General features: G+C 41.9%; 1 protein-coding gene across 1 annotated transcript in view; it reads left to right on the forward strand.

Moving 5' to 3' along the window:
• The window catches only part of LOC124137284 (hornerin-like), a 48485-nt gene that overhangs the window by 12565 nt on the left and 22914 nt on the right, over positions 1-13006 (forward strand). Inside the window, exons 2-3 of the mRNA XM_048392884.1 lie at positions 484-550; positions 6822-7060. Of these exons, the coding sequence (XP_048248841.1) occupies positions 484-550; positions 6822-7060 (306 nt within the window). The remainder of the gene's footprint in view (positions 1-483; positions 551-6821; positions 7061-13006) is intronic.

A 13006-nucleotide genomic window follows, 5' to 3' on the forward strand; every position in this document is an offset into this window, starting at 1 on the left:
TTATATAAAGCCCGAAGTGATGCAGGTCTCAGACGTTTACCACTTCGCTGAAACCCACGAGCACGGGTATGGTGCTGACAAACCTAGAAACATAATCGGGGCGAACCGGGTTCCGAACCCACAATCATAGGTTTCTGGCGTGCCCAAGGGACGCAACTTTGCACAGCCGATTGCGGCGCCTTAGACGACGGGGCCAACCTACACACACACACACACACACACACACACACACACAATACAGCACACACAAAGAACAATCTCCTGGCTTTATTTTGAATAAAACATGTTTAATGCCCCATATGGATGCGCTGTAATTAGGTACTGGTAGCATCTTGCTATCAAATACCTTAGTGAAAGCAGAGTGGCTTAGTCCACCTAGGCTGTTAAATGTTGTCATAACTACTCCCAGTGCTCTGTTCAGATCTCTCGTATTACCCGTCGGACATTTCCATGTCATAATAATGGAATTTATTCTTGTTACAGAGAGTGGGCGAACCAGTGACAAGTGTCAGGTTGGACGTAATGCACAGAAGCACTCCTGGAAACGCAAGTAAGCACCATTCCTTAAAGATCAATCGACTGTGCATCTGCACCCAGCATCGGGAAAACAGCGGTATTGAAAAACAACCAAACTATGTCTTGATCACAGATTTGTGCTTCCATTCTCAATCGTCAGCATTCGCCGCTTTCCGTAACCTAGTTACCGAATTGTACCGGTATGAGACGATTGGCCACGAATGCTTTCAGAAATCTCTTCACGAAGACTCGGGTTGTTACTGTTGTTCACGCGGTTATAACAAAGATATTTCCACACTATACCATAGCTTTGGTTATGCAACCACACGAACTTCTATCACCCGATTAGAAACAATCTGGTATTAATGATAAGCAATGCGCTGCTTCTGCCTGTAAGGCACGTTTGTACTATGGTTAAGCTCAAATGAGTCCTTTTCAACCGTGGATACTGTGAAACACACCCATCATTTCCTAAATATCATATTAAATCATAAAGTCCTTGTTCGTGATGCATAAATGCATAAAGTAAATAGTGAATATGTTTTTGACAATATATATTATGTATGGACAAGAACAGTGTGATGTAAGAGTGTTGAGAGTCACAGCGACAAAAACACGAATGAAAGAATGAATGAAAAATAAATTTATTAACTAAGAATGAGGTTAAATTGAACATCAAATTGTGGATATGATAATTTATATATTTTTTATTATTTTAGAGAAATTCCAGTCTGTCTAACAGACCCTGATACAAATATATCAAATACAGCCCATGCAAGTCTATAATGTTAGGCAAATCTAGATTTCTGCATTATCGGAAAATGAAGAGAGTCTCTGGACTCTTTTTTATTAAATATTTATTAAGATAATTTATCAACTATTTTTTTGTACGATATGTTCATTTCAGAGACTAGATGTTTGTCTAGAGAAATCCGTGAACTTAGTTTAGTGTATAAAATGCTTTTATCTTCATTCCTCACTGGCGTATTCAATGCATGATGTATAACTTTTTCTAAGGTAGTTAAATTCTGTAATTTAAGTTTTCGAAAATAATTAAATTGATGCATAATAATGTTTCCTTCAATAGCAATGTCCCCATTTCGTCTAACTTATAGAGTGTATTTTCTCAGTGGTTTAAAGATTGAGCTAACCATAACGTTAATGGGGCTACAGACTGTGACCGGGGAGACTCGTCACATGACATGTATACTTTATTGCTCTTTAATGAGAGTTTTTAAAAAGGTTTTTCATTCTGTTTTCATTTTAGTTTTGAGATGACCCAGAATTGGAAACAAAACACACGCATGTGTTAGAACGACCAATTGTTTCGTTTTAATTTAGATCCAGGTTTACGATGTGCCGAAAAATCGCTCGAGTGTCTTGATTTACGAGCAAATTAAAACAGCTGGTTCCAAGCATAGGACAATGGGTGATTTTAATAGCATAAAATATGCCTTTCACGGTCACATGGTAACGAGCGTCTGATCAAGCGGGATATTTTTGTCGCAGCTGTCTGAAACAATACATGTATGCAATAAAGCCACTCATGGCGTCATTGTATATTTTATTTCGGGTTGGTTTTGATTATTTGATATATGTAATTAAAAAACACAATATTCGTAAAACAATTTTAAAGGATTGCTTGTCATTGTGAAAGTATATAGTATAAAAAGTAGATCAGATAAAAATGTTCAAAAGCATATCAAAATATAGTTCTTATAAACTATGCCGATGTTTTACTTCATGCAGTTTGTAAACATTTTCAACAAATACAGGTTTTTAAATTTTAAATCATTGACGTTATTGTTTCACAACCTCACTACATGAACCAAAACCCGACCCCTCCCCCCGCTTTTTTGGAGGGTATGAAGAATGATAAGAGGTATTTTCTCACTGCACCCAATCCTTAACATGTAACGTGATAACATATTTGTAAAACCATGTCCATTTTCCCCATGTTAATAGTTAAAGTAAAACTGCGAACGTGCACTCCCCTATCAGAATATATTCTGCGTCTTGGACACCATGCACTGCGTAGAAATGAGCATTTGTCTTTCAGTTTGTGATAATTATCTATACGCCCATGTTAGCTTAACACGTCACTCGGGCTGACAAACAACAAGTTATTTTGTCTGCCGATGATACCATTTACCAAGAAAACAGCGATAAATATTCCTTGGTTATGCGTCATGTGATGACTATAAGATAATCACTTGGGGTAACAAACAGTCTCATCGTAATAATATTATCATTAATACACAGACCTGAAGCATTATTTTTCTCCATGAGATGCTTAACCAACATACATGCAGAACACTCAACAGTGACATTAACATGAGGTAGTAGTAACTCACGGCGATTAAAGCTGTACAGAGTTGTGTCCCTTAGATGTACCAGAATCTGATGTCATGAATTCGAATCACAGTCTGTCACACCACTAATGGTGGTGTAATTAAACGTCGATGTAAAGTCGTGCATGTTTGTATGTACCAAGGTATATGTTACACAAGTTATCTCAATCCCTTTACTCCAGTGCTTTCACACGAACAGTTAAAAATAAAAATAAATTACCCTGCGTTAGGCTCACATACAAACCCTGAAACCAAAATATCCGAAAATTTCAAGCAACCTTTGTCAAGTCTAGATTTCTTCAGTTCCTGAAATAAGCCCAGCGTGAGTAGGCGATATATCGTGGCCAAATATAGCCCTAAATTCAAATACTACAGTATCCACTACTTGTGCGATAAAGATTCATTGACTCTGCCTTTTCTCGATCAGAAAATAAATAAATAAAAAACACAAATTCATGAATGCTTTAGCAAATACAGGTGTAACAATCCAAGGAACGCCGGTCTATGGCACCACAACCTGAGAACCTGGCATATAGTGTACACTACTGATGAACAATAACGGGCACTACTCCGAAAATCAGAACCTAACAGAAAGGTCGGAGCCCTGATAAAATGGTATATAAATATGCCTCTGACATTTCATGGCGGTAGGACTAAGCTTGTATATCAACGAGTAACCTGAGCACTGGCCTTACATGCTATGCTAGTTAATCGGGATCAGAGAAGCGCTGTTATACCAGTACTCGGGACGCGTCTGTTTATCCATACTGATATTTTCAAGGGTTGATAGCGACAGTTCTACTCGTTTCATCTGGCCAACCAACCCGCCAGACATGCGCACTGGCACCAAGCCAAGTTAACGCAAATCCTCGTTCACTTCTCGCGAGATACAACGATAATTGGTCCACTTGACAGCATGGCGATGAAGTACAGGTGGTGGTGGGCACTCTTGCAGCACACACGAAAGCGTAATCACCGACAGGATCGTAAACAGAAAGAGATAATTGGCAGGTAGAGATGCAGACGAGATCATTAAGACCAGAAATGATATGGAATCATAAATTACGGTAACTAAGGGCGTAATGATTCCCGCGCCTGCCGTTCACCTGTTCGCCTACATCAGACACAAGAGAATACCACCATGCATGATGGCGGTTGTAGAAGATCGAGACTGATGGTAACCCGAACTGTTAAAACATTCAACAGGTTTCTTTGAACTACATAGCATCAATGACGTCATCTTATGCGATGCCAGTTACCTCCCCTTCGGCTTTACGTGCATGTGCACTTAACCGAAACCCGTTTCCTAAAGTACCAGCGTCGGTGTTCGAGTTGGGTGGCTCGTTATCTGTAATTGTTGATGGTTGCCAAAATGTGAAGCACACATCGATTCTCCCTGTCTTGTAACGTAAAGAATCGACCTTGACATTTGGAGCTTATTTCTTACCACTTCTCTGGTAACTGGTAGACACAATATTGACGAGTTCAGAACGTATCCCAGTTGCTGCTACACCAAAGTTAGCCATGCCCGCGCTGGCGCAACATCATTGTGGTTGGCGGTGAGTGAGGGAATAGGTTTTACGCCGGTTTTGCAAATTTACAGGTATATAACGATGAGAGACAGCCAGAACAATCTCCACACTCTCGTGAGGATATTTAAACCCAATAAGTCGGCGTGACGAGCGAAGGTTAGACTATCAAGTCCCCCCCAGTTTTGTTTGGTTGTTGTTTTACGCCACTCAGCATTATTCCAGCTGTATGACGGCGGTCTGTAAATAATCGAGTCTGGACCAGATACTCCAGTGATTAACATCATGAACATCGATCCACGCAGTTGGGATACGATGACATGCGTCAACCAAGTCAGTGAGCTTGACCACCCAATCCCTTTAGTCGCCTTTTACGACAAGCAAAGTCGCCTTTTACGACAAGGAATGGGTTGCTGAAGACCTATTCTACCCCGGATCTTCACGGGTAAGAGATCTCTGGAAAGGGTTTTATCGCATTTATGTAAAATAATTGTAATTTTTTTCAATAGCACCTTTTCTCCTTACAGGAATCAAGGAATCTAGACTTGGTTTAGTTTAGTTTGATCTAACCTGCCTAGGCTTTAGTATAAAATAATTAAAAATATATATATTCCACTGTTATGCCGCAGGATCTTGATTCCCTGCTTTGCCAACACGTTTCCTCTAATCTAGCTCTGCATAATAAATCTCAATCATGAAATAACTAATCACTCTAATCAAAAGTAACGTTTTCATTCAGTTTCGATATTCTGTTCAAATCACAGGCACGATCTATTTAAAGTCTATCTTTATAGAAACGGTTCTATAACACAACACCCACTACAAATGTCAGTTTTATAAGCTATATAAGCTTGCAAAGCCCCATGGCGTACCTGAACATCTGTTGCCAAAAACATGGTACATACAGAGCAAATACTAAAGTAAAATATAATATATATTTAGATTTGGCGAACGTATATACTTGTGTGGGATGTCTGGATGTTATTATGTCAGGGTATCCACATCCATTTCTCCATTCTATTATGATAAATACCCTATATTCATTTCTCACGGAAGATGGGATCTTCTTGAAAATAATAATTTGTTCCAGAAATAAACTATAAAAAAGAGTTTGTCCTTAGACTTAACCTAAAAAAATATTTGTTGGCTCGATTTACTGGATATCCTGAAAAAATGCCATGTAAATATTTGTTAAATTGTTTCACAGAAACGTTTTACGTCTTTTGAAGCAGTGACCAAAAGAATATCCTAACACATTTTTAACAAATTAACAAATTGTATATCAACAATATCAATTTTTTTTTTACAGAATTCCAGTTATATCACGGCGTGTCAACTTAATGTGGGAGGAAAGCCCAAAAGTTTGTTTGTTTGTTGTTTAACGCCGAACTCTCCGAACAATATTCTAGCTATATGACGAGGGTCTGTAAATAATCGAGTCTTGACCAGTCAATCCAGCGCTTGATATCATGAGCATCGCTGATGCTACTAATTTGGGATACGATGACGTGCATCAACTAAGTCAGCGAGCCTGACCACCCGATCCCGTTAGTCGCCGCTTACTACAAGCATGGGTTGCTGAAGGCTAATTCTAACCCGGATCTTCACGGGTCGAAAGCCCAAAGTGATGCAGGTCTCAGACGCAGTCACCCGGAGTTCTGTCCAACTAGGTATCCAGTTATTTTGGATGGATTCCGTGTTAGAATAAATTAAATCCCTGTTAACTCGTTGACTTGGTTGATTGCGTATCAACGTACCTCAATCGTCCTCGTAGAATCAATCACTGGTTTGTCTGGTCCTGACTCGATTACTTACAGGTCGCTGTCATATAGCTGGAAGATTCTTGACCGTGGCGTTAAACATTATAGGTATATCACATACTTGCACAGGTGTGCCGGGGGAAAACACTGCCCTGTTTACATGATATGACGTATTACATTACGCAGTAGGGCACATTGCACAGTACGCCAGTGGGTTTGTTAACATACTGTACAACACACGTGTTAACTGTAGGCGATAAAAAACAGTGATAGCCAGTTACTCAAGTTACATTTTGTTCCCGAAACAAAGTACTCTTCCGACATATTGTTGTCATGGATCACTCGATTAAGGCAGTACAACAATGATCTAGACCTAATTGTATGTCACACGTGGTACAGTACAACTTGCTTGTAATGGTGACGAATCTATATTTTGTAGTACTACATTCTTTGCGCTGTATCTGAGATTTACATGTGGTTTGATAAGAGTTTCGCTTTTGTCAAATTACATTGTGTAGAATGTTCTGATCACACTCCCGTAACACTGAAGGACAGCTGGACTCTCATATAGTTTATGAAACACAGGTTTTTTTCTCTGGTATTTTCTAGTTCTGATTTTGTTGAATATCGCGCTGATTTGCCGGTCATTTTCATTGCCTTTGAAGCATCAAATGCCCAGAACAGACAGAACAAGTAAATGGAGGACAGAGGTCGACAGAACAAGTCAATGGAGGACAGAGGTCGACAGAACGAGTCAATGGAGGACAGAGGTCGACAGAACAGCAGATAGGGGAGAAGCCGATGGAGGACAGACGTCGACAGAACAAGTCAATGGAGGACAGAGGTCGACAGAACGAGTCAATGGAGGACAGAGGTCGACGGAACGGCATATATAGGACAAGCCGTTGGAGGACAGACGTCGAAAGAACAAGTCAATGGAGGACAGAGGTCGACAGAACATCAGATAGGGGACACGTCAATAGAGAATAGATGCTGTCAGAACATATGGGAGAACATATGCAACTGAGTATAGAAGCTCATAGAAGAACAGGTAGACGAGAACAAGCCAGTGGAGTATAGAAGCTCATAGAAGAACAGGTAGACGAGAACAAGCCAGTGGAGTATAGAAGTTCACAGAACAACAGGTAAGCGAGAACAAGCCAGCAGAGTATAGAAGTTCACAGAACAACAGGTAGACGAGAACAAGTCAATTGAGTATAGACGTTCACAGAACAACAGGTAGACGAGAACAAGTCAGTGGAGTACAGACGTTCACAGAACAACAGGTAGACGAGAACAAGTCAATGGAGTATAAACGTTCACAGAACAACAGGTAAGCGAGAACAAGTCAGTGGAGTACAGACGTTCACAGAACAACAGGTAGACGAGAACAAGTCAGTGGAGTATAGACGTTCACAGAACAACAGGTAGACGAGAACAAGTCAATGGAGTATAAACGTTCACAGAACAACAGGTAGACGAGAACAAGCCAGTGGAGTACAGAAGTTCACAGAACAACAGGTAGACGAGAACAAGCCAGTGGTGTATAGAAGGTCACAGAACAACAGGTAGACGAGAACAAGTCAGTGGTGTATAGAAGGTCACAGAACAACAGGTAGACGAGAACAAGTCAGTGGAGTACAGACGTTCACAGAACAACAGGTAGACGAGAACAAGTCAGTGGAGTATAGACGTTCACAGAACAACAGGTAGACGAGAACAAGTCAGTGGAGTATAGACGTTCACAGAACAACAGGTAGACGAGAACACGTCAGTGGAGTATAGACGTTCACAGAACAACAGGTAGACGAGAACAAGTCAGTGGAGTATAGACGTTCACAGAACAACAGGTAGACGAGAACAAGTCAGTGGAGTATAGACGTTCACAGAACAACAGGTAGACGAGAACAAGTCAATGGAGTAAAGACGTTCACAGAACATCAGGTAGACGAGAACAAGTCAGTGGAGTATAGACGTTCACAGAACAACAGGTAGACGAGAACAAGCCAGTGGAGTATAGACGTTCACAGAACAACAGGTAGACGAGAACAAGTCAGTGGAGTACAGACGTTCACAGAACAACAGGTAGACGAGAACAAGTCAGTGGAGTATAGACGTTCACAGAACAACAGGTAGACGAGAACAAGTCAGTGGAGTATAGACGTTCACAGAACAACAGGTAGACGAGAACAAGTCAGTGGAGTACAGACGTTCACAGAACAACAGGTAGACGAGAACAAGTCAGTGGAGTATAGACGTTCACAGAACAACAGGTAGACGAGAACACGTCAGTGGAGTACAGACGCTCACAGAACAACAGGTAGACGAGAACAAGTCAGTGGAGTAAAGACGTTCACAGAACAACAGGTAGACGAGAACACGTCAGTGGAGTACAGACGTTCACAGAACAACAGGTAGACGAGAACAAGTCAGTGGAGTACAGACGTTCATAGAACAACAGGTAGACGAGAACAAGTCAGTGGAGTATAGACGTTCACAGAACAACAGGTAGACGAGAACACGTCAGTGGAGTATAGACGTTCACAGAACAACAGGTAAGCGAGAACACGTCAGTGGAGTACAGACGTTCACAGAACAACAGGTAGACGAGAACAAGTCAGTGGAGTACAGACGTTCACAGAACAACAGGTAGACGAGAACAAGTCAGTGGAGTACAGACGTTCACAGAACAACTGGTAGACGAGAACAAGTCAGTGGAGTATAGACGTTCACAGAACAACAGGTAGACGAGAACAAGTCAGTGGAGTATAGACGTTCACAGAACAACAGGTAGACGAGAACAAGTCAGTGGAGTATAGACGTTCACAGAACAACAGGTAGACGAGAACAAGTCAGTGGAGTACAGACGTTCACAGAGCAACAGGTAGACGAGAACACGTCAGTGGAGTACAGACGTTCACAGAACAACAGGTAGACGAGAACAAGTCAGTGGAGTATAGACGTTCACAGAACAACAGGTAGACTAGAACAAGTCAGTGGAGTATAGACGTTCACAGAACAACAGGTAGACGAGAACAAGTCAGTGGAGTACAGACGTTCACAGATCAACAGGTAGACGAGAACAAGTCAGTGGAGTATAGACGTTCACAGAGCAACAGGTAGACGAGAACACGTCAGTGGAGTACAGACGTTCACAGAACAACAGGTAGACTAGAACAAGTCAGTGGAGTATAGACGTTCACAGAACAACAGGTAGACGAGAACAAGTCAGTGGAGTATAGACGTTCACAGAACAACAGGTAGACGAGAACAAGTCAGTGGAGTATAGACGTTCACAGAACAACAGGTAGACGAGAACAAGTCAATGGAGTAAAGACGTTCACAGAGCAACAGGTAAGCGAGAACAAGTCAGTGGAGTATAGACGTTCACAGAACAACAGGTAGACGAGAACAAGTCAGTGGAGTACAGACGCTCACAGAACAACAGGTAGACGAGAACACGTCAGTGGAGTACAGACGTTCACAGAACAACAGGTAGACGAGAACACGTCAGTGGAGTATAGACGTTCACAGAACAACAGGTAGACGAGAACACGTCAGTGGAGTACAGACGTTCATAGAACAACAGGTAGACGAGAACACGTCAGTGGAGTATAGACGTTCACAGAACAACAGGTAGACGAGAACAAGTCAGTGGAGTATAGACGTTCACAGAACAACAGGTAGACGAGAACACGTCAGTGGAGTACAGACGTTCACAGAACAACAGGTAGACGAGAACACGTCAGTGGAGTACAGACGTTCACAGAACAACAGGTAGACGAGAACAAGTCAGTGTAGTATAGACGTTCATAGATCAACAGGTAGACGAGAACAAGTCAGTGGAGTATAGACGTTCACAGAACAACAGGTAGACGAGAACACGTCAGTGGAGTATAGACGTTCACAGAACAACAGGTAGACGAGAACAAGTCAGTGGAGTATAGACGTTCACAGAACAACAGGTAGACGAGAACACGTCAGTGGAGTACAGACGTTCACAGAACAACAGGTAGACGAGAACACGTCAGTGGAGTATAGAAGTTCACAGAACAACAGGTAGACGAGAACAAGTCAGTGGAGTATAGACGTTCACAGAACAACAGGTAGACGAGAACAAGTCAGTGGAGTATAGACGTTCACAGAACAACAGGTAGACGAAAACAAGTCAGTGGAGTATAGACGTTCACAGAACAACAGGTAGACGAGAACACGTCAGTGGAGTACAGACGTTCACAGAACAACAGGTAGACGAGAACAAGTCAGTGGAGTATAGACGTTCACAGAACAACAGGTAGACGAGAACACGTCAGTGGAGTACAGACGTTCACAGAACAACAGGTAGACGAGAACAAGTCAGTGGAGTATAGACGTTCACAGAACAACAGGTAGACGAGAACAAGTCAATGGAGTAAAGACGTTCACAGAGCAACAGGTAAGCGAGAACAAGTCAGTGGAGTATAGACGTTCACAGAACAACAGGTAGACGAGAACAAGTCAGTGGAGTACAGACGTTCACAGAGCAATAGGTAAGCGAGAACAAGTCAGTGGAGTATAGACGTTCACAGAACAACAGGTAGACGAGAACAAGTCAGTGGGGTATAGACGTTCACAGAGCAACAGGTAAGCGAGAACAAGTCAGTGGAGTATAGAAGTTCACAGAGCAACAGGTAGACGAGAACAAGTCAGTGGCGTATAGACGTTCACAGAACAACAGGTAAGCGAGAACAAGTCAGTGGAGTACAGACGTTCACAGAACAACAGGTAGACGAGAACAAGTCAATGGAGTACACACGTTCACAGACCAACAGGTAGACGAGAACAAGTCAGTGGAGTATAGACGTTCACAGAACAACAGGTAGACTAGAACAAGTCAGAGCAGGATACAAGTTCACAGAGCAACAGGTAGACTAGAACAAGTCAGTGGAGTATAGACGTTCACAGAGCAACAGGTAGACGAGAACAAGTCAGTGGCGTATAGACGTTCACAGAACAACAGGTAAGCGAGAACAAGTCAGTGGAGTACAGACGTTCACAGAACAACAGGTAGACGAGAACAAGTCAATGGAGTACAGACGTTCACAGACCAACAGGTAGACGAGAACAAGTCAGTGGAGTATAGACGTTCACAGAACAACAGGTAGACTAGAACAAGTCAGAGCAGGATACAAGTTCACAGAGCAACAGGTAGACTAGAACAAGTCAGTGGAGTATAGACGTTCACAGAACAACAGGTAGACGAGAACAAGTCAGTGGAGTATAGAAGTTCACAGAGCAACAGGTAGACGAGAACAAGTCAGTGGAGTAGAAACCCACAGAACAACATATGAAAACATAGAAGCTCGTTGAACAACAGGTAGATGAGAACAAGTCAATGGATAATACAAGCTCATAGAACAAGACACGGAGAACAAGTCAATGGATAATACAAGCTCATAGAACAAGACATGGAGAACAAGTCAGGGAGGGGCGGAAGTCGACAGAACAGGACACTGGGCACAAGTCAGTGGGTAAGGCGACAGAACAACCGAATCCTCGGACCAGGCAGTTGAAACAGTTCGCCTTCTTGGTTGAATGTGAATGTGAAATGTCAGTCTGACGGACGGCTATATTCGGGAACGGAATGTTAGCCCCCTCAGAAATAACGCATCACGATATCCCAGCCAAGATTTTCTAAATACGCACAGACGACACCACGAGATTCTTCCAGTGAGCTGCAGCACAGTGATTCGTTCCCCCACCGATCGATATACAACAAACCAATCAGAATACGCGTATACGGTCAAAGAATCCCTCCTTGCCATTTTGATCTTAAGGTAAAACACTAATTTTTTTTTATCAAAATGTACCCGTTACAGATACACGTTTTCAGTTACACTGCATATTATCAAAGTCCCGTGACAGTTGTAAGCTGAAGCGGTACTACGAGACAATTATGGAATACTGTAAGGGATATCCTCGTGTTCTCGCGATCTCGACCTTTGGAAACAAGGTAACTGTGCCAAAAGTGCGAAAATGCGAGATCGCGAGAGCGCAGGGTTTGGCGAAAATCACGCGTTCTCGTGTGTTTTTTCATAGAACCTTTTCTGAAAAATTGAGACAGCGAGATACGCCATTTGTACAATCATGCAATCTCGACTTGGCAAATCAGGCCATAAGTTCACGAAATCGTGAGAACGTGAGATTTCGACATTTCATTTTCTCGCGTTCTCGCAATCTCGCACTATCGCTTGTTTGCAAAGGTCGAGAACGCGAGAATGTCCCTTAGAATATTCCATAGAAAATAACCACGTAAAAGTGCGCTGCCATGTCGCAAGTTGACAGTATATTTCGTTATCCCCGCTTGCGCTAAGACGGAACCAAGTCGCAAGGTTTGACCCGTAATTACATGAGTTGTCACGAGTGGGAAGGCTGATATCATGTTACGTACATGTATAAAATAGATTTCATTGCTGCGGGACTTTTTAAACTTGTTCTAGAATATACTGAAAAAATAACCACAGGTTTAACAGGAGGAAAGATATTTGTGACTGGATATCCTCATGAAATATGTGCTGGGGTAGAGACAATAATATAGATCTATTGTTATTTTTTATTGTCTCATCCTTTCAGAGAAAACATATTGTATGTCTTGAATAAGTGAAACACAATTAATATTCTGTCCCTAGCAAAGAGGTGTAAAATTTGTTCAAAGTCGTTTTCGGTGCTGTTACAAAATAAATCATTTGAATACTTATTGACATAATACCATGTAAACGCAGATGGTTCTTTTCGTGGTGATTCCGACCCTCGTGAGCGCCACGCCAAGCTGCCAAGTATACATAGTATATGGGCGATATACTTGGGACTC

This window comes from Haliotis rufescens, unplaced genomic scaffold (genome assembly GCF_023055435.1).
Source record: "Haliotis rufescens isolate VD_foot unplaced genomic scaffold, xgHalRufe1.0.p SCAF_11, whole genome shotgun sequence".
NCBI classification, from domain to species: domain Eukaryota; kingdom Metazoa; phylum Mollusca; class Gastropoda; order Lepetellida; family Haliotidae; genus Haliotis; species Haliotis rufescens.